General features: G+C 39.1%; 2 protein-coding genes across 3 annotated transcripts in view; one reads left to right on the top strand and one right to left on the bottom strand.

Moving 5' to 3' along the window:
- The window catches only part of macrod1 (mono-ADP ribosylhydrolase 1), a 113,267-nt gene that overhangs the window by 86,220 nt on the left and 702 nt on the right, over positions 1–26,345 (bottom strand). For both annotated transcript variants that reach the window (XM_068326485.1, XM_068326484.1), the window contains exons 2-3: positions 25,524–25,622; positions 24,685–24,792 (exon numbers count right to left, since the gene is read on the bottom strand). In XM_068326485.1, coding sequence (XP_068182586.1) covers positions 24,685–24,792; positions 25,524–25,622 — 207 coding nt within the window. The remainder of the gene's footprint in view (positions 1–24,684; positions 24,793–25,523; positions 25,623–26,345) is intronic.
- On the top strand, positions 1,599–4,867 carry flrt1b (fibronectin leucine rich transmembrane protein 1b). Its single transcript, XM_068326483.1, has one exon. The coding sequence runs from the start codon at positions 1,605–1,607 to the stop codon at positions 3,795–3,797; it is 2,193 nt and encodes a 730-aa protein (XP_068182584.1). The 5' UTR covers positions 1,599–1,604; the 3' UTR covers positions 3,798–4,867.

The raw sequence follows: 26,345 nt of genomic DNA, 5'->3' as shown, positions 1-26,345 counted from the left end.
CTGGGTCCATGCCGAGATGCACAGCACACTCTGTTTTTCACCCATACATATCAAATACTGCCTTGTGTTGAGCTCAGGCAGGAGCTGGTTGTTGCTGATGCAGATCTCTTTCATAGCAGCATACTTAAATATACACAAATAAGCAGGAGCAGAGAAAAACAGCAGCCAAGAATACACAACATACATCCTTTTTAAATAGACAGTTTATACTAACTTGCGTCTTCAATGCTACAAACTCACTTCTCTTCAGGTGGATTGTCCAAATTACTATACCCCCTTAACCCCCCTATCCCCACCCCCTGTATTGGTGCTATGTATTTTAAAGTTTGCATGGATTTTGACTGCACCCAAGAGGCAACTTTGCATCTAGTACTCAGTCACATACAAACACAAAGGCATACATGCGTGCAGAGAGGGGGGAAAAATTCCTTGTCTTTAAGGGATTTGTTTATCAAATGTGCTGTCAAATCACGTCAGGACTTTTATGTCAGGGCACATTTTCTGGCCCCTGATTGCCCAAAGGAAATAATTAAAACTGTATCATGCCACAATGTAATTTCTACATTTTCATCATCATCACATTCAAAAATATCGTACATACAGAGAGATCATTTTGTCTGTGGTTTAATGCCACTGATTTTGATATCAGGAACTCACTAGGAGATGAGTCATAATTCATCAACTGAGGAATGTATTAATATTGCAGGAAAACACTTCTGTACAAAGATCACACCACTCCACAGCATAATTTATGGAAATTTCACACACAATGACAACTAACAAAAAAAAGGCACTATACATGTCAGCTTGTACTGAACCACTGTGAATGCTTGCTTTCAGTGCGTTTATTCATCGTTGAGTGCATTTCTCTGTGTATGTTTAGGTCATTACCTCACAACACAGATAAGTTCAGAATTTTGTATATAAGACAGGAAAAATGATTTTATATTTTCACAATTTCTGTGCATGCATACCCTTGATAATTTAATTTGAAGGTTGAATATATAGTGGAGTCACAACAAGTTTATCACTTCTTTTGTTTTAAAAGCTACAGTGGGCAATTAATCTGATTTCCTTTTCCTTGATGTCCCCTCTTGTTTAATTTCATGTCACTCACTCCATTTAGTTAATCTCTGTGGAGAAAAATCTCATTTATTTTCTTTTCCTGTAACTGTCACTGTCCAATTTTCTCCATCTCTATCATCCTTTTGCTTTCACTCATTCTTGTAATCTTCCTCGCCTGCTCACTCCACCCTTCATCGCGTTCTTCTCATCTTAATCTGTTTGGCTTCTGCTTGGTTGCTTTGACCTATAAAATACTGGACAGCCCCTTTAAAGCAATTCTGCAGCCTTTACCACTATAGAGGAAGAAACAGATCTTTTAACCTCAGACAGGAAGTACAGAACTTTTGTTAACTAGGTAAATCTGAACTTTATGATATGCATGTCCGACACAATTTGTAAAACGTTTTCTCTTGCCAACTCTTCCTGCTTTCTCTCTCAAATGTAATACTCTTTTTTTAATTTAACAAAGTAATACAGTCTCAGAACTTGTTTTAATTGAAATTTTTATTTACTCTTTCAATTAGGAGCTGCGCACCAACATGGCAGCTGAGAGCCTTGCTGAGCTCCGCGATTGGCTTTTTCTGCTTCTCCTGTGCCTCACCTTATTGGCTGAGGTGCTGGAACTGGCAGCAGCAGCAATTGCCATGGAGACAGATGAGGGAGGTGAGGGCATAGTTTGTCCCTTGGTGTGCCGCTGTGATGAAGGCTTCGTCTACTGCAACGACCGTGGCCTCAGCATAATACCTCCACTACCATTGATGGCTGCCATCCTCTATCTGCAGAGCAACCGTTTGAGTAATGCCGGTTTGCCACCCTCGCTGGAACGCAGCACTTCCATAAGAGTGATATATCTTTATGCTAACCAACTTGACGAATTCCCGATACACCTCCCGCCTTCGTTACGGGAGCTGCATTTACAGGATAATAACATAAGAACGTTACCGAGGTCTGCTCTGACAAAGCTACCATTACTAGAACGTTTACACCTGGATGATAACTCTATATCCACAGTTAGCATCCAGGAGCGAGCGTTTTCTGGGACCCCACGGCTTAGGTTGCTTTTTCTCTCTCGGAATCACCTGTCAAGCATCCCTGCAGGATTGCCAGCATCTTTGGAAGAGCTGCGATTGGATGATAACAGAATTAGCACTATCCCAACACACGCCTTCCGTGGGCTCTCCTCTCTGAGGCGCTTGGTTTTGGATGGCAACCTGTTGGCCAACACGCGCATTGCTGATGACACCTTTTCCCGTCTCTCAAACCTCACTGAGCTGTCTCTGGTCAGGAATGCTCTTCAGTCCCCACCAGTTAACCTACCTTCAGCTCACCTTGTCCGACTTCATTTGCAAGACAATGGAATGACTCACATACCAAGGGGAGCACTAGACGGGATGCGGCGGCTACAGAGACTGGACCTGTCAGGAAACAATCTGACTAGCCTCCCTCGAGGACTTCTGAGGGACACAGAAAACCTGGAGTTACTACTACTGCGAGGAAATCCCTGGTACTGTGGCTGCAATCTTAGGTGGCTCCATGCGTGGCTTCATGGCCGGGGGGCAGCAGTAACTGTCAGGGGTCTGACCTGTCAGGGCCCTGAGTCTGTAAAGGGCCAGACCCTCCGAGACCTATCTTCCCTGATGGAGCAGTGTGAAGGCCCTGCTGTTGGTGCAAATCCTGGAATGGGCGTAAACCTAGCAGAGAAAGATGGAGGAGATGAAGGTGGTGTTGGAGGGGGTCAAGCAGTGGCTTCAGTCCCTCATGGCAGCACCACCACTACATCTCTGCTGATTCCCACACAAGGTTCTCTATTCACCCTGCGAGCCAAGCGACCTGGTCTTATTATGCCTCTGCCTCCCGGTGAAGGGGGACAGGTCTCTGGAGATGCCTTGGAGCTAACTGTAAAACCACTCTCTTCAGACAGTGTACTGGTAAGCTGGTTATGTCCAATGCCAGCACCCTCCTTCCGCCTGTCGTGGCTGAGGTTGGGTAGCAGTGAAGCTCTTGGTTCCATAACAGAGACTCTGGTCCCTGGAGAGAGGAGGCAGTACCTCCTTACCCAGCTCACCCCACGCTCCCATTACCTTATCTGCTTATTACCACTACGGCCAGAGGCTTCTTTTGGGAGTTCCAGCATGGGATCATCACGGGCTGGTAGCATGGACAAAGACAGTAAAGACTCAGCTCCGGCCTGTGCTCAGATAGAGACTGGAGAGGCTCTGGTCAATTCAGGTGAGGAGGGGTCGGATAAAGAGGGACAGGACTCTGAACTAACAGCCCTGCCATTGGCTGGGATCATAGGGGGTGCCACAGCATTAGTAAGCCTGCTTTTAATTTTTGGCATATTCTGCTGGTATGGACAAAGAGTAGGTTACATTTCTGGGGACACAGGCTCATACAGCAGGGGCCGGAGTGGAAAACACTATGATGACTATGTAGAGTCTGGCACCAAGAAAGACACTTCCATCTTAGAGATCAGGGCCCCTGCTGCAGGATTTCAGATGACGGCTATGGCCAATCAACCCCTGCAGCCTAAGCTTGAGGATGTCACCTACATCCACACCATTTTCCCCTCATCTTCCTCCCAAGCCAATGGGACCTACCGGAGCAGCCAAGGAGCCGGTAGCCTCAATGGCACCATCCTCAGCCAGTCCAGCCACCATCGTGCCACTTACGGTACCAACCGTGGTTACAGAGAGGGTGGCATCCCTGACATAGATTATGCCTACACGTGATGATACAGGGACACAATCCCTGAGCCATGAATGCCAGGTGCCATTTGATGATGATCCCTTGGCTGGTGGCCATTTTTGTCCTTGGTTTCCAAAGTACCCTCTGTGCCTCTACTGGTTCAATTCTGAATGGTTTGCTATTTAGAAAAGACTGATTTCAGCTATGTTAAATGGACACTGCTATTGAGTTACAGAAGTTAGTCCTATTATACTGTACTAGTGTATACTACATCATACAATAAGCCCCTCTTTCAGTGCTACTTATTAGTTATAAATGGTGACATTTTCTCTTTTGGATATTTCAGTGTCTTTCATACCTACCGTTCTTCTCAGCTCATAATAATACACAGTAACTTATTTGAGGTTGATATAGTAGGCTTAGCTGATTTAGCAGGAGATATATTTATAATTCGTGAAGAAGGCACTTGATGTTTATAGAGATAGCTCTCATATCTTCTTACCAACTGTAAGCTCTGTGCTGTATAGATAAAAGGGATGACAGAGGGGGAAATCAATGGTTGTTATAACCCACAAATGAATATGCATCATGGTTGACATGAAAAGATGTGTTCCTAGCTCCCTCCTTTTCCTCTAGTTTTAATTTTTCCTCCTTTTTGCCTTGGTTTTTTGGCTGAGGCTTTTTCCTTTTATTTCTCTCTTGTCTTTTGTTGTGCCGTGAGCAGAGGATGACTTTGTTCTCACCAAGGGAGCTGACAGCTGTGATAACAGTTCTGACAGAGATGGGAGACATAAAACAGAGCATGGAGAGACTAATGAGAGAGAGTGGGGGGGTGAGTAGTGGATGGATGGATGGATGATGGAGAGGAAAAATTAAAAGAATTAATGAAAAAGGGCAAGTGACAAATACAGTTGCAGGAGGTAAAGAGCCAGAACAGGGAAGCCATTGTGATCACATGACCATCGTCAACCAGATAAATGGTCCAAGTTGTATCCACTACCCTCAGCAAACACTTTATTGAGAACACACTGTTAGCTTCCTTCAATGTATTTTCAGTTTCCTGTCGTCACTGCACATTATTTTCTGGGCAGTCGTATGCATCACATGAGGAAGATTTAGGACCACACTGAAAAAAAAAAACAATTTCAATAATAAAATGGAAATGTGACAAGAATAAAGTTGTAAATAAGAAAAAAAGAAAAATGTCAAACATTAGGAATATCAATGTAATCAGAATTCTGATGAAAAAAAGCCTTAATTTTTAGAGAATACAGTACTTGTAAGGTGGGAACTTTAGGCTGCATAATATGGGGAAAATTGTCAACAGCATCAAAATGAAGAACCTGAAGCAGTCTATCAATAATTCCAAAGAAAGAAGTAAACAGATTCAGAGGCAATTCTTTGTCCATGAGAACATCGCTTATGAGTTTAGCCTTGTAATGTTGATGAATCTGATTTCATCAAAAAAATTAAAATGTACTCTTGTAAAATTACTTTTTCTCAATTACAACTTCATTCTCATAATGACGCTCAAAATATTTCTCCTTTATATGCTCAAAATTTTGGAAGATTTATGTTGTTTTGGCTGCAATGGATCCATTTTCATAATGTCAGAAAGGTTTATAAGACAGATTAAAGACATGGCAAGTCAGAAAACCAAAAAAAAAATGTTTATCAAGGCAACAAGACAAATCACTTGTAAATTTAAAAAATCCTCTTCTCAGAATTAAATGAATTAGTGCATGAACCAAAATTGCACAATGGTCTGGTTTTATTATGATATTAACTTGTCAAATGAAGTGAAAGAAAGCCAATTATATATCTTATAATAATAACCCATTTTCTTCTGACAGCGAGTGAATTCTTTTTACTTGAGGATCAGTTTTGCAACGTCAAAGTTTTTGTCTTTCTGAACTTGTGTTCAATTTTCCTCAAAGGTTGTAATTGAAGTTGTTCTATTATTAGTGAAGTGACTGTTCAAATACAAACTACTCAGAGTGGGCAATATGGATAAATTATCTTATTAGATGTAATTTTATACTGTAAAATACTGTACATACACACACACACACACACACACACACACACACACACACACACACATCATGCTTTCAATATGCTGATTATAAACGTATCACTGATTAAAATTACCATGTGTTTATTTTTGGATATTACAGTATAACACATACAAAAAACAAATTATAGTATTTCCTCACATTGATGGAAAAAATCTAAATTAAGTAATAGCAAATTAAAAAAATTTTAATCCACCAGATATTAAATTCAAAGAGTTGATAATTACGAGAAGAAAAAAAAATCATTATTGCCTTTTTTTCTTCAGGATTCAGACTTTTTCCATGGCCCATGGTCCACCCTGAGACCCAGTTTCATGTTATCCAATGAAATGGTTTCAAATTTAATTGACCAACATTGTCCCAAAGGTCATGGCAATATTCGCATTAGGAGTAGTCCTTTATCAAAAACCACTCCAATCTTTGGTTTCATCTTGGCTACATGTCTGACCCGCCTACCAAGTTTTGTTTAAACTTTCAAATTACTGTATATGTGTAGTAAAACTAAAATGGTACACATTTATCTGGATCCACTCCAAAATTCAACGCCTTCATTCATGACAAATGCCTAACTGTCCCACAAAGTTTCATGGCAACCCATCAACCAATTTGTTTTGTAATCCTGCTGTTGGACACACGTAAATGAAATCAAAAATTATGGTTCGTGCAACTGTACAATTTATATTGTCTCACAGAATCTATCATGTCACCCCATACTGCAAGGCTTTATGTAAGGATTTTAGCAACTGATAATGGACTTAAAGATGGACTTGAGATTTTAAATTGATCTAATACCATTTGTGAGGTGAAGTACATTAACCGATTTACATTGTCACTTATGTTGGCTTTTCTACAGCAGAAGGAGGGGAAACTTAAAATGAAACTCAAGCAACCCAGTCAGAGATTAAACGAGGAAGAGGAGAGAGTAGAAGGAAAATAATGAGATAATGGTGATGGTGAGGATGGGAGGACAGATACATGTTGAAACCCATTTTTATTTCAGTACCACCATCTCTCTCTTCCAACCTGTGTGACTGTGTACTAGTAATACTGGAAGAGCTCTAGTGTAGATTTCTGTTTCTTACTGCATTTGCTTTTGTCTTTCACTTTTTAAGAGTAATTAAGTTTCCCTTCTTTTATTGCATTATTTTAATTTTGTGCAGAAATCTTTTTCTTTGAAAATGATGTGATAACGAAAACAGTTACGTATAAATATAAACATGGGTGAAAAATGCTATTTCATTTATTGGTATGTTGTCTTTTTTGCTACACGGATGAATAAAGACTTCTGAAAGAAAAGTTTAACGAATTCTATCTGTGTGTGCATGTGTGTAGTGAATGCATGGGGTTCATTAATTCAGGAACAAAGGGTGGAGATATGAAATAATGCACTAGGATGCCTTAAAAAGTAAAAATCAATAAGAAGTTGAGATTATTAATATGATTTATGAATAGATGGAGAGGACATTGTTAAATCACACACACTGGATGAATACATCAGCTGCTGTACGCTTTGATTTGGGAGAATCTGCCATGTCAAAGCAGGCGCGTGTATTTTCATCTTGTGAAGTTTGTGTTAACGTATTAATGTGTTTTGCTAAAAAAAAATGTGTGAGTACATTTGTCTGGATGTGTTCATGCTCTGCGCTTCTGTGCATGGGTGAAGACATGCCTCTCATTCTAAAGTGAGTGCTAATGCTTGTGAAAGCATGGATCAATATAATGAATGGGGGAGAATATAAGTGTCCATCCACTGTAAGAGGAACTGCTTGTGCTGAGTGTTTGTGGAGAAGTGAGTCAGAAAAATAATATTTAATCTAGTCAGGTATGGCTTACTTAATACATTGCATTTGCATTAAAGGAATATAACGTCAGCTTATTTGATGTGGATTTGACTGAAAGGGCTCCGATATAGGAGGCTCTTGATGTCTTGATTTCATGTGTGTTATAAATGTAACAACCTGATAAATATCAGTTATATTATTATTTTTCCTGTCATTTAGAATGCCTGATTACTATGCAGTTGTGATGGTTACATTAAAATTAAGATAAATAAAAAGTTAAAATATATTAATAATTTATAGTTAAAATATGAGCTTTCAACAATATATTTCATTGCTGGTTAAATACTTGAAAACTGTTAAAAGTGGTGTAAAACGGTATTGATCTGTCCAATTAACTTCCAGTTCACCTGCGTGTGACAGGAAGTAGGAGGGCATAAAGCCGGCAATGATGCACAGGTGTACGAGCGAGTGTGATGACAGCAAGTGTGATGACAGCAAGCGTGATATATGAGCTCAAACTACAAAGCGCGCCAACGACTAAACAAATGCAAGCTTGCTAAAGTAACTTGAACTAAAGAGTGCACTCGAAACTAAGAATAATATAAAACCCCGGGTATTTGTGTTGGTATTTATATTAGATTTTCTTTATTTATTTATAGGGTTGTTGTTGGTATGTAAATATTGTTAATATATTTTGTGTGTGTGTGTGTGTTTTGTGTAGTTTATATTATTATAAAGGGATAAACTCCAGACGTACTCCCGTTAGCCTCCGTTAGTGAGAATCATTATTTCCTAGACTATTAATTTACAAGGAGATGGCTCTTTCACCATATAAGAATAAATTTAAGTTTGAATAGATTTAAGTCTTTATTTAGAGTTAAAGGGCTTCACATTTTACGAGCCGATGGTGAAAGGATTACATAAAGGGAGTCTTTCACTGTCGCAGTCCATTATCTAATGTCAAGCCTTCCAGCATAATTATTCCAACTCACATTGCACCCAGCAAAAAGATGTACACTTAGACTCTGGTAAATGTCTGTGGAATTAGAAATGTGCTCTTGTACTGTATCAAATGGCGTCAGTGTGCTTCCTTTAAATAGCGCATCCTCTATTGAACTTAAAATTCTCTCTCGAAGAAAGAACTAATCCTCTGAATCCAACTATACAGTATGTTGAGTGTGTATCAACACGAAAAAGTAATACTTGGATTATCAGTGCCTTCCCATTTATAATAATTTCATTAGGTTTCTTTCATCTAGATTCCAGCATTGTCATAAGAAAGTAAAGATGTTGAAACTTATACAGTATATATTGTATTTGTATGGTTTTAAATTGTGTATGTTTAAACCATGATATAAATTGACAGTCTGTGTTAAGATTTACACATCAGTTTTTCCGGAATTAGAGAGGCATGTCTAAGCTAGAAAGCTTGCTAGTAGTCTCATTTTCTTGTAAGTGGGCCTAACAGAATTGGGTAGACCTACTTGACCAACTGTCCATCCTAAATGAAAGGGAGAGTATACTTTGTTATATATATACACTGCAGACTCCTAAGCAAACATGTCACTTGTGAAACTTAGTTTTTTAAATCCTAAAAGAAAGAACTACCATGGACAGATTTTTTGTTTCATTTAACCTTTATTTAACCAGGAAATTGTCATTATAGTTAAACAGTTGTGGGCGTGGCATGGGAGTCCACCATCTTTATCACTAGAACAGCCTGTATGGCAACACCATAAACCAAAATTAGGCTTTTGTTTATTTTGACAACATGAGCAGCAACTACATTTTCCTATAAGATATATGTGTGCGTTTTAATCAAGCCTTACCCAAAGACGATCTTACAGGCCTGTTGAAATAAATCCTCACTAAATCACAATCTTTATTTTTAAAAATCCATGCATATGGATTCACACCCAAATTTAATAAGGTTTATTCTGAACCAAGTTCCATTGAAATCTATTTAGAAGCTTTAGTGTAATCCAGCTAACAACTGCAACAGGAGAAAACTCCCCAACATGAAATAAAAAGGTCAGTTGCATTTTAAATATTGTGCTCAGTATTTTCGCCAGCTTAGTGCTATTAAGGGAGATGTAAATGTGAATCTCATCATAAAGTGTCTTCCACTGTTTGCATGCATTAAAACTCCTTAAGCAAAAGGTTAATGTATTCCTGTAGATCCACAGCTCTGCTGAAATGTATACATACATACATTTGAGTGACTGCGTACAACCCCACAGAATTATTTCCCAACAATAGACAATATGCATATTTTATTTACGTACAAGTTTTCTGACACATTTCATGTACCATTCACTGAGTATGACAGAAATATTATTGACACAGAATTGTCAAGCATGACTAATGAGTGACCACTCAACCATTTTGATGGTTGATGTTGGACAGAAATTAATAAGCTTTCTGAAGTGTTAAATTAATGCTTCAGTGAAAAGTTTCATTTGTCTGTGTTTATTGGATGCCTTCCTCCAGCCAGCTAGATCATGTCTGCAAAATCAGTATTACACAAACACACATTTCATTTGGAATTTTGATAATGGAGGCATAAGAACTTTCAACTGAGCAGACAATGAGATCAAAAAAAAAAGGAGGATCGGTGCATCCATTAAGCCAAGGAAGGGTGTTACTGGGTGAATATTCTTTAGTCCCACAAATACACGGCACAGATTGCAGTGATATGAAAGTATTGGGTGACACTTAACGATATGTCATTTCTTCCCAGCAACACTCGTCACCGCTGAGCTTCCAACCATTAGTTAGGCTGTCAAAAGTATGGCATAGCAAAAAAAAAAAGTGTACAATATTGTAAATATCAATGCACACACACACAGTGAAAAGGATTGTGTCTTGAAACCCATCTGCATGCATAAAAAAAATTCAAGTATTTGTTGGACATATATTTGTTGGACATATATTTTTATAACTTTGAGTCACAAGAAGACTGGTAGTCATGATGGAGCTGAATAACGAATACAAACATGTTCTTCCCAACACACACACACAAACACACTGCAGGAAACCAGTGAAACACATCTCTGGTGAGAACTGATCCAACATTCTAACGCAATGGATCAGAGCACCTCTGAAAAAACGGGAAGAAAAATAAGATGGCCTCACAGGGGATTATAACACCATGTGTATGAATTAGGCTGTCTATCAAAAAAAGACAGACACTTGGGTGTCACTGCAAGACACTTCACTAGAGAGGAAATAAGACCGACAACTTCTGCTTCTACCACAATGAATTGTGTTAAAAGACAAAATTGCTCTTATTGTGCCACTGTCTGCTATTGGATTTCTTAGCATTTGTTTTATCTTTTCATTTTACTTAATTATAAGAGTGTGTACAAGAGATTTTTTTTATAACCTATTAGAAAAAAATCTTAATTTGAGAAAGATTAAAAGCCTTTATAGCTTTAAGTAGTGTTGTAGCTTCTTCTGTCCCACACTGACATTAAATGAAAAATTGATGGAGTCTTTTTCTACACGTGATAAACCGTGAGGCATGCAGTTTTATCTCCTGCCTACATGAGCAAACGGTGAAGAGACATTGTTCAAATGAGGAGCTTCAGGCAGCGGGCTCCTGCTGGATGGGGTCTTCCAGGGCTCTCAGCTTTCACTCATTGTCAGCTTACTACACACCTCTCCAGGGCTACACAGTGGATCAACAGACACCTCAGCACTTGTAGTTATGGCAACTTGTGATTTCTCTGGAGTCCTAACTCTCTGCCTTCAGCAGGGGCAGGCACACTGCAGCCAAAAAACAAATGAATTCCAGGAAGACGGTAAATTATTCATTACTGAGTTTAAAATGCCATATAGTGTCAGGATTTGCAGTTGCTTCTCTCTCTCCCTCTTCTGAGTCCCTCATAGTTTCCGCCTACCTGGGTGTGGCTGTTCCTGGCAGTAGAGCAGCATACCTGTGACTAATCACCAATCTCCAGACCTTCATGAGGACCAGCTTTCCACCATTTCATCCCCAGGTTGTTTGTACTGCTTGTCAGCATCAGTACCTTGGCTCTCGTAAACTCGCACCTTGACTTTTTGGATAACTCTGTTCTCTCCATGTTTCTAGTTCCGGTCTGCTGCCTGTTGCCTGATCACTTTCCAGCCCACCTACCTGCTTCAACTACCTACCTTCTGCTGACTCACCCGTTCAGCCTGGTCATCTGGTCCACTGTCTCTACACATTTATAGTCAAATCTTTTTTCCTTTTACCTGACGTCTGCGCATTTGGGTCCTACAGTAAACCATGACATACTGTATTGTGATCATAGCAGAGGTCCAGCCCACATGATTAGCTGCTGGTTCAAGGCCATGGCATTTTAATGATGAAAAAACTGAAATAGCAACCAGTATTTGATCACTTTTATTTTGTTAAATTTGGAAGAGACAAAAGCCAGCAATGACTGTTTATTCCATCCAGATGGTTCTTTGTGCCAAAAAATAGGAAAAATATTTGAGGCACCGATAATGAAATGGGACATTCCTTCTCATCTCACTACTGCTCTGGTAACAAAGAGATAAAACCCCATCAATTACCCCATTATACCTGCAAACATGTTAGCAATAAGCAGCCGTTTTGCAGCATGTCAATGGCCCCTGATAAAAAATTACAATGAATTTAATTTTTATAAAACTGATTTTAAAAATAAGTTATTACATGTACGCTCTAAGGAGAAATACTGACCTTCCTAGTTCCAGTAATTCTGTGGGATTTTCTACGTCAGTAAAAGTATTATCAGAATTCGAAGAATTATATGATTAAAGACAGAGAATCTCACTCATACGCACACAGGCTATCTTTAATATATTTTAATCTTTTGACCCTTGTGATAATGTGCAAATATTAAAAAACAAATGCTCATGAATGCATGTGCAAGCCCCAAAGCCCATCACACACTGATCTTGCAAAAGACATAGAAAGTAAAGTGTGTCATCTTATCACTGCCTGACATTACTGTGATTGAGGTGTTCTCTGTATCCTAATGCACCACTATGTCCTTTGTTGTTGTTGTTTTTTACATTTTCTTTTTTCATGACAAACACAAAATTTGCTTTGAAACATCAAGGACAAAAAGAGGGACAAATATTCTTTATTTTTAATTACATATTGTGTAACCAAAATTTCCTAATTTTTTATTTAAGAGCTCAACTAATCTAACAAGATAAATCGGTGACTCTCAAGCAGCAAATTCATTACAGGCAACAATTTTCATTCTCCTTTCTCTCGACACTTTCATATGTGGAACTTTTCATCCTTACGTTTGTCTTTGAAAACAAAGTATACACTGCACTAAATAATGCAGTTGCTCCAACCAACCATGGACAATTTCAACAAAAACAATAACATGATATACTATTTGAAGCTGCTATAAATAGTCATTTCCTAAGCTCACATAAAAACTTTTCAGAGCGTGATAGGCTGCAATTTCAAGATAATAATTATGAGCCATGTGTGCACTGTGCACTGCCTGTTCTCTCTGAGTATCTGTGCTCGATTGTGTGACTAAAGCATCATCTGATAAGGACCTGTGAACAGACAATGAGGCCTCTCATTTCTTGGTGGAGAGAATAGAGATTCAGGGTCAGATTTAAAAAACACCTAGTTTGAAGATTAGAATGCTACATTCTCTGTGCTTAACTACTATGATTGCAAAAATGAGGGAAAATGGAGCGTATTGTTAGGCTGCATTATGCTTTGTTAAGAGACAACACTGCCCAAAATAATATTTCTCTACTGGGCTTTTAACTGTCACAGCATATTCCAATCCTCCTAATGTTTCAGTGTCTCATTTCTGCTCTACACTATTGGTACAGCTGGTTCAATGAGACCGTGTGAAATAAAATGTAAAATTTCTGAATGAAACAACACAGCTTTGCCCCAACAATGTCACCAGCCCCACGGATCAGTCTGTTCAGCTGGAGTCCGCCACCCTCAAACAACTACCCAAGCACACCACAGCCGAGAGGAAAGCAGTGACCACCACAGACTGATAAAATGTCCTCAGCATGGTGTTACAGATATTAAAGGACCTCTGTCTCCTCAGGGAGAAGAGACGGCGTTGGTCCTTCTTGTAGAGGAACATGAAAATCCTTGTCCATCCAGCTTTGAGGTTAACGTTTTTCATAAGATCCTATAAGTCTTCAGGGAGCCACAATTCTGCACAACAGACCAACACACGTGAATACAGCACTTGTCTTGTTGGCAGAGTTTCTGATGGGCCAAGTGCTGATGATAAAGCTGACTCCTTTCCTCTTTTACTCCCTCATTCACTCCATCTCTTTCCATTCCTTACACTGGCCCAATCAGACTAATGAGACTAGCACTTCCTCCATCCCTTCCTGCTTGCTAAAGTGGCGATTGATTGGAGGGGTGGGAAAGCTTTCAACAAGGGAGGGGTGGGACAAAAATAATTAGCACGAATGAGCTTTTTTGCAAACTCCTTCAGTTTGTCTTTTCTTCTTTCCGTTTATTTACTGACCTGCACAACATTAGGGATTAACTGTCTCCAAGGGGATGTTAACTTCTCAATGTCAGGGTGTAAATCAATGACTCGCACTTCTCGGGTCAGGGCTCAGTGATGATGTCTAAATGGATGTGGTGAAGAAAGGAAGGGGAATGGACACTGGAGATGAACCATATAGCATGATAGCACATGTTCCATCTCCCCACTCAAAATGAGACACAAACTACAAATCTGAGCATCCCATTGTAACTCGGGCACTGACCCTTGAAAGATGAAGATTTTCAGTACAGAGAGAGCACTAATGTTGCTGCCCAAATGACCAGAAAAGTGGTATTTCTGACAGTTGCACCGTAATTAACTTGGACAGATCTGGACTGGAAAAACTAGAGCAACAAACTAACTAAATTCACGCTGCAGTAAAGTCACAAAGCCACTGCCTCCCCCAAACATTGCCTGTGGCAAAGACAAATACAAGAGGACAGAATAGACAGAACATAACTTTTCTGCAGTGATGGAAAGAATGAGATATCTAGATTTAAGTTATGGAACATAAAGTGGTCATCAGTATATGTATACAGTATATATACAGATATAAAAAACAGCTCAAAAGCAGAAATGCCCACAAAACACAGCATGCAATGCAAAGGAATTTGAAGGATTTAAACCCCTACTCTCTGTGCCGGCTCGTCAGATAATCTAAACCCAAAGACTTTCACTTACGTTACCATCGAAATGACCTTCTTCACAAAGGTGCACAAGTTTATTTCGTATTAATTTAACGTATAAATAAATTCAATAGCAATACTTCAATCCACTTTGACTAATTTAGGCCCCAGCTAGAGCCTCTATGGCACAATTAGTCACTTAATCTTTTTTTCTTTTTTTTTTGGATGATGAAAAAAATTAATTTTTCAAACAAAAACACCAAAAAAAATGCACTGGTTCTGGCATGATGGCAAACTGATGTATATAAGACGTTTGGACTGTTAAACTGAAAATGTCGTGGCATCCCCTGTCAATTACTGAACTACACCTACTAATTATTTCCCCACCTTTCAGCGGTGATCCTTAATCTTCACTGTCCCCTAATCAGCTCCGTCTGTATAAGAGACAATTAGGGAATATTTATTGCTGCTCTGCTAAGTTTCTAGTCAGCCTTTTCCACCTGCTGACTGGCTGAGACCACTTCCCTGCGTTTGCCTTTGTTTTTTATGTTTTTTTATGTTTTCTATGGAAAACATAGTAATATATTGTTATGCCACATTCTTTTACACAGTTGCTAAAGCAAGTAGAGTAGTAACTCGAGTATAATCTGTTCTGTGACCGAGTTTGTAAGTCAAACAACTCTAAAGTCAAACAACATTTCCCCATATAAAATAACTAAAATCGTTTAATCCGTTCAAGCCTTGAAAAAGCCCCAAACCCCTCTAAATTATAAAAACATGTTTTTATCAACCAGTAGATATGCAGACTTTGGCTGTGCATAATTAATTATACATATGTTACGTAAAAAAATGATCAAGTCTGAAATGAAACACAAAAGTCAGGAGCACAGGCGCTACGTTTTTACTCCACGAATGAGAAAATGATGTGGTCTCAACTGATGTTGCATCCATCCACCTAGTAGCGGTGGTGTCCCGAAGCACGATTCATATCTCAAATTTTACTTGTATGTCAAACAAAAATAAACACAGCATGGCCGTTTATATGAAAAACAAACCTCTTATGTCGAAGTACTCGTATCTTGAGGTACTACTGTATAACTTTTCCTCTTTACTCCAATACAGTAGATTACACGCCAAGGCTAGATTAATACTACATTGTTTTCGCAACAGATTTTTACTTCAGACACATCAAACTTTCCTTTCATCTGAGTCATATTTCAATTAATTGCCAAAATGGCCTCAGGCCCTTAGAACCTGTGAACTTTTTTTTTTTTTACTGTTTTCAACATTTTTTACTTCATAAGATATTCAGCAAATAATCAACAAAGCTCCCTGCAGGTCACTGTTAGTTGGTTTAAAATTTTTATTTGAAAAAAACTTTTGATGCTACACACAGCTGCAAAATTTACAAGACTGCATACACATTTACTTTTCAATGGTCTGGTAAATTCACAATAAATAGGACACTTTCAAAGACAGATACATTTTTTTCGATATTGTTTGAGGTACCCCATGAGCACCCACCCTTGCCTTTGACCAGCATGAGACTGCGTTCAGTTGACCTTTTTAATTCAAATCCATACAGGTCAGACTTACTCAAATGGATTTTCCACTTCACTTTTTATTGGATTTTGTGCAGCAAATCCTCTTTCCATTAAAAACACACACAGGTTAAAAAGGTCTATGTTTGGCACACTTTGTTTGGTGCTCACCTCTGAAAATTTTTACTTGTTTAGAAGCTAGAACAGTTAAGAAGTGATCATGACAGGGCTCGGGTTGTCAGCATGTCATATTTACTCTGAAAATGAAGCCTACAACGTTGATTTGCCTCTGTAAGTGCTAGTGCGTAGAGACATACAGTTGACAGGCCTACTGAGAAAATAAGTCTATTAGTACTGCTTCACAAAACACAAAGTCAGTGCAGCTGGAATGAAACTAGAGCTAAAGAACTTAACTAGCAGCAGGGAGGAATGGGGCGATTGATGGTGGATCTTTTTGATTATGCCTGAAGCTAAAGCATTCCAAATGCATCCAAAGACACACACACTGTAAACACACTCAGGACTACACTACACTATCTGTTTTGTGAGTGTCTTGGAGCACACACAAAAAATATTAATCTGCGATAGCAAACCTGCTGTGACATTTCGCATCTTGTAATATGAGCTGTCATAAGAGGAGCTGACAAGAGCTCTAGGGTAGATGTATGCTAACTGCAGCACAAAGCGATAGAGAGCACACACTGGAGCCTTTGGGATCTCCACAGCACAAGAAATCTCTGTTCCGGGGGTTTCCATCACCTCCCCTGACCCCAGATTCTATTTGGGAGGCTGGGTGGATCACAACAACATGCCTCTCCTGATCAAGATCTCGGAGGAGCTCTGCAACAACAATCACTTAATCATTGACCTGATGCTGGAAAATCCCATTAAAGTAGTTACATATGTTAGGATTCCTTTATACGTCCCCCATCCCTCTTCTCAAATGAGGAAAATGCAGCTCAGGTGAAATCTCACAAATTATTTTAGTCACTCTGAAGTGAATTACAAAAAACAACCTAGGCTTGGAAATCTTCCATACACATTCTAGCGGAGAGTCAACAGCAGGGATATCTGCCAGGCTGATTTTGGTGCTTAGCACAGCGCTAAGTCCCACTGACAGTCAGCTGCGAAGCCTTGCAGCCTTGCAAAAGGAGTGTGATGCTGTGCCAGTATAGAGGAACATTCTTATGGGGGTCTCTACCTGCACAGCATAGGGTTTGTTGGTTTATTTCTACTTGAGGGTTTGGGTATTTATGTTTTTAAATTGCCATACAGGATCACAAACTACTCCAACCCTTTCTCCTACAGCTGCTCTAGTCAAGCAGACTCATCCATTGCTTTGGCTCCTTCATCCTCAATCCACTTGAATGCATCTGGCGGTCGTCATTATCTGTGGATTTTTCTACAATTGAAAAGAAATGCACAGCTGATGTTTATCCCACACGGCCGTTCTGATACAGTGCAGTGTAATAATGCTTGAGTTGATATAGTTGGGTTTCCTCTGCAGTTTCAATCTAAGGTGTATTTCATATCATTTTTTCTCATTAATCTGTCTTTATATTTGTATGAAGTCAGAAGATGTCAGAGCTCTGACTGTCATATCAGGTTTATAGATGAACGATGTAAACGTTGGCATAGAAAGCTCTCAGACCTAGATTTTTTTATGATTACCTTTATTACATCCCGCTTCAAAGCGGTAATGTATTGTGATTGTCAATTTTCGTTCGTCCTTCCATACGTACGTACGTACGTTGTTTGTTCGTTCATTCATCCATCCACCAAATATCTTTGCAACCGTTGCAGATAGAAAGATGACACAAAAAGCACATTATTCAGGCGACAAAGAGGATGAAAGTGAGATGATGACCTTGACCTTAAGAAAAGTAGGTCAGGGTCAAATTTCAACTTTTGTACCTCAGGAACCGGATAGGATAGAAAGACAAGGGAAGAAAGTGTCAGTAAGACCATAGATCAAATCTAGTGCTTTGATCTATGACAGTAGGTCAGAGCACTAGCTTTGATCTTTGACCTATGCAAGTAGGTCAAGGTAAAAAAAAATTCAGGGGTGTTGCGGGATGTTGCAGTCTGTGACTGCTTTGGTTCTATTTTGTTCTATATTTGTCAGTTACTTTGAGTTTGATGTTGATGATGTTGGAAATTATTCATAATTACTTATTTATTTAGGTACATATATCTTTGAAACAGATGTCAGTTCAATGATCCAATTTCAAATGTTGCTTATTTTTGTGTAAATCTTTTTGTGCAGGGAACGATGTCATGATGATGACCATTTTGGGACAATTTTTATTTTTCATTGGAAAGCAATTAAAACCATGACGCCCTGACATTTATTGGAACCTGTACCAAAGCAACTCTGGAAGAACAAGATTACACTGTAAATAGATTTTGCTGTTCAGACACATTTTCAATTTACACTTTACACTTTATACCGTATATCTAGCATTCTTAACTTTTCTCTGTTCTCTTATTTATCTTACATTTTTAACCTATCTTTACTTAACTTATCTTATTCTATCTTATTTATCGACCGGGCGTACTGGGACCTTCAGGGACATATTTCGTACTGTCATATGTAAACGTGTGTCAGCATGACAAATAAAGACTCTGATTCTGATTCTGATTCATAAAGCAGCACTTAGTAGTTTTGTTCTAAGTGTTTTCTCCATCAGCTTCATCAATTTGACACCGAACTCAACCGTATGGTCCACATGTCTATTAATGATCCTTTAAGTATCTTTAAAGTCCTTGGAGCCCTTATGTTTTTGTTTGTTTATATATTTGTTTTTTTTTAAAAGCACAATGGATTTTTTTAATGGAGTCGTCTCAGATTAAAGGACAATATCTTTACAAATTCTCTTCAGCAGTTATATCACTGACACAACTGGAGCGAGGCAGTGAGGCAACCTTCACTTGACAACTCCAGTAACAAGAGTGACCAACGATGCAGTCATCAAACATCTGTCACGCAGTGAAGAAATATTGTGCCACAGAGTACTTCAAGATAGTCAGTCAGGAAAATAAAATGTTAGTCGCAACACTAACTGCTTGACTGTGGTGAAAACGGGAATAAAAATGGAAGAAATGCTTTCGATATTTTACCTAACAATTTAAAAAATGCTAAATTTAACATCATTGCTCATTGCTTTTAGTTTACTTAAATGAGAAATAAATTTTTTCCCAAAAAGGTTTTATCATGTTGGTATCCTGCTTTGCTTGAAAGGACTACCTTCTTTATCTCTAACGCCATTCCTTCAAACAGTCTCTAATTCGAGGTGTCTTTAACCAATAGTTTAATCAGAGGTTTGCGATAGATGAGCTTGCCTTGTTATGCTTGAGACTGAAAAGTCTCACTATGACTGATTTGTATGACTGGATAGTAATTTGACATTGGTTACATTTGCTTCTGCCCTTTGCATCGATTACATCCAAACATTATTATTCCTTGTGAGTTGAGCCTCAGGCAAAACTTTTCAAGACCGCCATTATTCATAAGTCAAAGCAGGCTTGTTTGTGCTCATCCAGACAATCTGAAGAAACGCTAGTCCATCAGAACAACCACATGCCTGCTTAAAAACCTACATCACAGCGACGTCACATCGATAGTGGCAAGACGCACTTAGTGGCATCTGTACTCCTCACCCTCACTAATGACTTTCTGAGCCGTTTCCCTTCCTGCCTATCCAGCCCTTCATCTGACCATCTGCACTTTTCCTATAGGTTTCTAATCAGTGAGAAAGTTTCAGTATAGTCTACAAACACCTCCTCTCTGTCTCATCCTGTCTGTCAAATGAACACCCAGGCTCATATTTATATGCCTCACCTGTTACTACAGCCAGTTGGTTTTCCAGCACCAACCAACAATTTTATCTCTGAACTGCAGAGGACAGCCAGGGAGACCCAATCCCCTACACACACATACACACATGATAGAGTACCTGCACACACAACACATACAAAGATGCACCAATCATGCACCGTATTGCCCCACACACACACATCTAGGCAGGAATGTGTGTGCTGTTTATATTTCTGGCACAAGCAGGTGTAGATGTATACAGGTGTGCTTGTGTAGACACATGCATGCATGTACTCTCGTCAACACATCAAAGTGTGTTCAAGCATGAGATGCAGATATTCAGACTCTCAGCAAACTGAAACTGTGACACTGATGAGAAGTTCAGCTCGAATTAATCCATTAGGATCAAAATTTTGTTAAACACGCAACACTGCACGTCTTCATTTAGTGACAGTTTTCTTTTAGTCTAGCCTGAGAGAGATTAAATAACTGCTCATGCATGGCGGACATTAAACAAAAAGAACTTCTATGTCCAATTTTTAAGACTTTTTCATTAAAAATTTTAATTCTATGCAGGGAAGAAGGTAGGCTAAAACAAATGTCATTTAATGTCAAACAAGATCAACACTTCAGCAGCTGAAACGAAGTCCTGGAATGGAAATGAGGAATAAAACTTTTGGAGGTGAAAATGCAGCTCAGTGCAGCAAAGCAAATTTGCATTTAATCAATTTGAGAAACAGTTTTAATGCATAGTTAGTTGCTGAGATGTTGTATCCCCACACACACACACACTCTCACATTTGCTCGCATGCATACACTTCAAGAACTCATCACTCCAGCGACATTTCATTGTGCAATCCATCTTAATCAGCTACCCCATCAGAGACAATATATCCTCCCCTCCATCTCTCTCTGCTTCTCCGGACGGAGTGATTGAGGGGTGTAAAGAGAAGGATGTTTCAGTCCGCCGTCTCCTACCCCCATAACACCCCCCAACCCACCCCCTCACCAAGACGGCTCTTAAGTGCTTGTGGGTTTTTATGTTTGTAGTGTTTTATAGGAGTGGGCAGGAGCCAGGGGCTGTTAAAGTGTGGAAGGAGGGCGGACGAGGGGGAGGAGAAGGAGGAGGAGTGGGGAGTTACTGTAAATCCAATCTTTATGGAGACTGACACAAACAACAAACAGCAAGCGCCCGGCCTCCTCGCATCGCCCTGCTCACCTGATCAATCAGTGCTGAATGACAAGCAAGGAGGGAAGGAAAGAAGGAGGGAGGAAAGAAAGGAAGGGAGGAAGGAATGAAGGAATGGAGGAAGGAAGGGAAGGAGGACGGAAGGAAGAAAGGAAGGAAAGGAGGAAGGGAGGGAGGAAGGCAGGAAGGAAAGCTGTAGGTCAGAGGTAGGTTGTGTCCACTTGTCACAGGGTTGTTGGTTCTGTTCTGGAGCCTACCATCTACATGTCAAAGTACCCCTGAAGATGATACTGAATCCCAAACCGCTCCCCAGCAGCATAACGATTGATCATCAGTGGTGAGTCAAATATAGAGACATAATTTCCCCTTGTGGATTAAGTTTGTTCGCATCTGTGTCTATACATATCCACACACATGCACACAGATGTTTGAGTGAATCTTGAGTACAAGTGTGTGTTTGAGTGTCTGCAGTCAATTGCTAACATCAGCCAGGCCTGGAAGCCCCCATCCCAGCCTACCTACCAGTCTGCCAGTGTAGCGTATAATTGCCCACAGCTGGCTTCAAATGAATGTCGGCTGCGTTAAAGACTAAATGATTCTTCAAGGCCTATCAAGGCAGCCAAAAAAAACCCCACAACACTCCCATCCACATGTCAAAAAACACAGGCTGTGGTCTGGCTGCTTCCTAATGCTGATGCTTTGCTGCTAGATCTGCAACACGAGGATAATTTAGCCAGCAATTTTCGAAATGGGCATAACTAAATGTCCATTTTGTAACTCTTTTCTTGTCCATCAAAGTCTGCTCTTTTATTTTAATGTCTTATCACTTTAAGCATGGATGACCTCACTGAGATCCTCTGAGTCAATCACTTAGTCATCGAGAGAAAAGGTCAGGCGCTTAGTGGACAAAATGGCCACGGAGACGGTCAGACGGCCATCCAAACAGTCAGTTCAGATAGGGTGATCAAACTCACACCAGCCAGAACCTCTTGGTGAGGGCGCGCTGGAACTGATCATGGCTAAATCTAATACTTTAATACCAGCCAGTGTCCCTAACCTTATTCTCTTTTGCCCTCTTTCCACTGCTCCAGATACCAAGCTGACTTTCTCTCACGCGCCCATCTCTCAGTCACGCTTCCTCAGGCATTGTTGTGCTTTTCACTCTCCCTCCCTCACCTTGCCGTGTCCTCCTCTCTAAATGACACTTTACTAGCTATTTCCTCTTGTTAATTCCACGCTTCTCTGCATTGTGCGACTCTGTAAAGTCTCTAGTAAAACACGAACCCCAACAAAATCACCTCTTCAAGGCAAAGAGACAAATGGTGATCGCTGGTTGCAAACACACAAACATATAATAACGTAAATATTTAATGGCAGATGCATGCATGAGTTCATAACAAATAGAAACGGTGAACAGTAACACCATTAATTAATTAATGTGAATGATCAACATATTCACAGGACCCTGGCACAGTTTACACCTGCTGACAGTCAGCTGCCAGTGAGGATCTACCATTTTCTGCTGAAGCCTCATCATCAAGCATCATTTTGGCATGCAGGCCTGCCTCAGTCTTGCATTATATGTGTGCCAACACTCTGATTAAATTTACCCCAAAAGCACGAGCAGAAGTGTAGGAAAAGGTCTTCAGTAAATAACTATCGTTGGGCTCCATCTAATGGTCACTCCAAAAATCCTAATCCTACTCATGAAGTGGAAAGCAACCAGTGGGAGGACGTGTGAGCAAATATTACACTCTTCTTCATTTTTTAAAAAAAGATCATACCTGTCACTTAATTTATTCAGAAGGTTATATCAGCATCGTGTATCTCTCTCAACTTTAAACAATGACTGCAGCTGCTTCTCATTTTACCTTTGAGGCTTATGTTAATAAATAAAAATTGAGAAGCGTAACCCTTGTAATTAAACTTTTACTAGATTTGGACATGATGTTTCATTAATATTCAGCTCACTTATGAAGGCTACACTTTAAGATAACTGATATTAGATTGCTTTGCCTGAAAGCCCAAATAATTACATTTCAGTTTCAGCAAATAATTTTTTTTCCTCATCAGTGTTGATCGTTTTTTTGCCAAGAAATAACTAAATAATTAATATCCTCTACTCCAAGTTTTTTCAAATGTGACTTGCAGTACGTAATTTTAAATCAAATATTAAATGTGTCAGTTTGACAAAATAAAATATCTGAAGAATTTGCGATGTGCATTTTCACTAATAATTATATAAATCAATAAAATATCAAATTAAGGAAATATAAAACATAATTTACATGTCAGCTGGTAATAAAAATAATCATTATTATGATCATGATTCAGCACAAGGCGTTAGCATCATATCAGAGGTTTGGTTGTGAGTTGGGTTACACTGCCGGATACAGATTACATGGCATTTTTTAAATCTATTTATTTACATGGACAATTTGTGAAATAGATAATGTTAATGAGTATTTTTGATTTATTTAAAACTCAAATCCTGAAGATTTTGAATCAAAATAAATTAAAGCATCCTCAATAATCTGAAACTGACATTTTTTCTTTAAACATTCTGAAAATATTCTCAATAAAATGTGACACATTTGTAATATTTAGCAGTTTCATTTGGTTTAATGAAGTTAACCATGAAGAGCAGCAAAAAGCAGTAGTGACTCCACTAGAGAGAAGACACTGTGTATACATTATTCCTGTGCTTCATTTCTTTCTGATCACTACATAACCATTTTTTTCCTTTTCGCTTTTTGCTTATTTAACATATTTCCACTTCAAAGTAGTCTCTCCATAATCTGATCTGTACTGAGACTCCAAATAAATGCACCCTCTGCTTCTGGGTTGTGTTCCCTCCTTTTGAAGTCTCTACCGTCCTTGTCATTCTAAATCGTCTGGTTGCTCTATATTCACCTGTACAATGTGAACACATTTTAAGAAAAACTCCATGGTACAAACATCAATGCATCCATTTTGAAGCCTGTAACTGTCCCTCCCACATGCTGAGAAAAGATCTCACCCAAAATTACAGCACAAACAGCCCTCACAGGTGTTTGGTGCTGTTTGTGTACAGTAGGCACATCAATGCCCTGCCAGACTGGAGGCTGCACTCAGCTCAGCTCCAGGCTTTTTAATCCATAATCCTTTCTCACACTCACTGCTGATTGTTGCTGTTCTTTGTACTTTTCTAGTGCATGTGTTCCTTTTTTCAAATGCTGGTTATTTTTGTTAATAACAATGAATGTTACAATGAAATGAAAAATGCTTTCCTAAATGTTCCATTTTATTTTGTTAGGTGTAAAAATAGATATTGGTGATTGTGTTGGAAGCCTAACCTGTACACTGAGCCACCTACACATTTACATACCAACATACCTGCATTGACAATGGCATCAATCTCCAGCTTGGTGATGTCACCACTATAGAGGGAAATCTTGCTGTCCAATTTTCCATTCCTCTGGTAGTGAGATTTCTCGGAACCGCCTGATAACAGCAGAGAGACATTTTCTATATTGAGTATCAAACTCAGGTGTCTTTCTAGTCAATATGCACAAGATATGTGTTGTTATTTCCTGTACACACAATTTAAACAACATAATTGCTCCAATGGCTCTTAGTTTATGGATCAGTAGCGTTTAGTAGAAAACGCATCAGCAGTAAGATGGTCCTGTACTTGAGCCCTTTAATGAATGTAAACCAGCACAAATGTAATCATGGTTTGCCTTTCTCTGTCAACAGTGAACAGCTTTTGCATACAGGTATAAACAACATAATGATGATGAATGAAGCTGTTGTCACTTTGTCGGAGAGGAATTGCAGTATTGATTGAATCTTCTGATATGTGGAAATAGGGAAGTCTTGTTGGTACATCAAAAAATAATTGCACTACCTTGACGTGTCTACTATTATTTATTGTACCTCCAGCATCATACAGTCATCTAATGTGATTCTGATAAAAATCCCTCTCTATCTTCAGCTTTGTGCGTGCTATTAATCAATAAGAACATACAACAATTAGAAATGAATATTATAACATTCTACACAGAATTTTTCTACATTCGTCACATTTCTCATAAATTTCTGTTGTTAGATCTGAGGTGAACAAATGTCTGAAGCAACCATTTTCTGTACTTCAAGACAGTAAGTCTCTCCCCCACTACAACCCCACCCTGGATGCATCTGACAGTGACTTTGATCGATGCTGGGCGCCTGACCTGCTGTGGGAGTCCACACTGGGATGTCATCTAGTGGCACAGAACCAGAGGTTCTGTAGTGCTGGCGTCTGTCCTTCACAGACAGAGAAAGCAGGAAGTCTGTGAGAAACAACAGAGAAAGAGAATCAGCAGGAAAATATTTGTTAGACACGTTTTAGCTGCTCTACCAGTTAAATTCACAACTCTTATTCATCGACAGCACTGAAATTGTACAGCTATAAAACAACTTTATATAGCTTTCACATCTGCTTATTTATTTAAGTAAATATTTAACTTAAAAAGAGGAAAATGCTTGGAAAGTGACCTCAGACTGGGTTCTTTAATGTAGGATTCATTAGCTGTACCAAACATATAAGACATTTAAAAATGTTGGACTCTGTTTTGATTGAATTGGAGGAAAATACTCTTCTCCTTTGCTGTTGTTGCATCTGAATGTAGGCATATGCCGAGATAAACTGCAAAATTCAAAGTTTAGTCAATGCCTGATTGATTTTTGTGTGGTTTCTTGTGTCTGAAAAATTTTCATCATGTGCCATCATCCCACAGGATGATATCTGGGGGGGTTGCACCAGTCCATAAGGAGGAGGATTACTCCTGGTATCAACTCTGATGTTGTCTCTTCCAGTTATGTGATCACATAAAATTATTTTGACAATGACTTTTGGATGTTTTTGTTGTCTTTGTTCTTTTTGCAAAATAGGTTAAAACAACTAGTAAAACTTGATAAGTGAAATATAAATTTACTTGTCAAACAAGCAAATTTGTGAATAAACTCAACTCGTGTTCTGCGTTTTTAAACCAGGTCAGACAAAAGAACTTCCT

This window comes from Antennarius striatus, chromosome 10, assembly GCF_040054535.1.
Source record: "Antennarius striatus isolate MH-2024 chromosome 10, ASM4005453v1, whole genome shotgun sequence".
Lineage (NCBI taxonomy): Eukaryota > Metazoa > Chordata > Actinopteri > Lophiiformes > Antennariidae > Antennarius > Antennarius striatus.
Note: the sequence above shows the minus strand (reverse complement) of the source record. Positions and strands in the feature narration are given on the sequence as shown.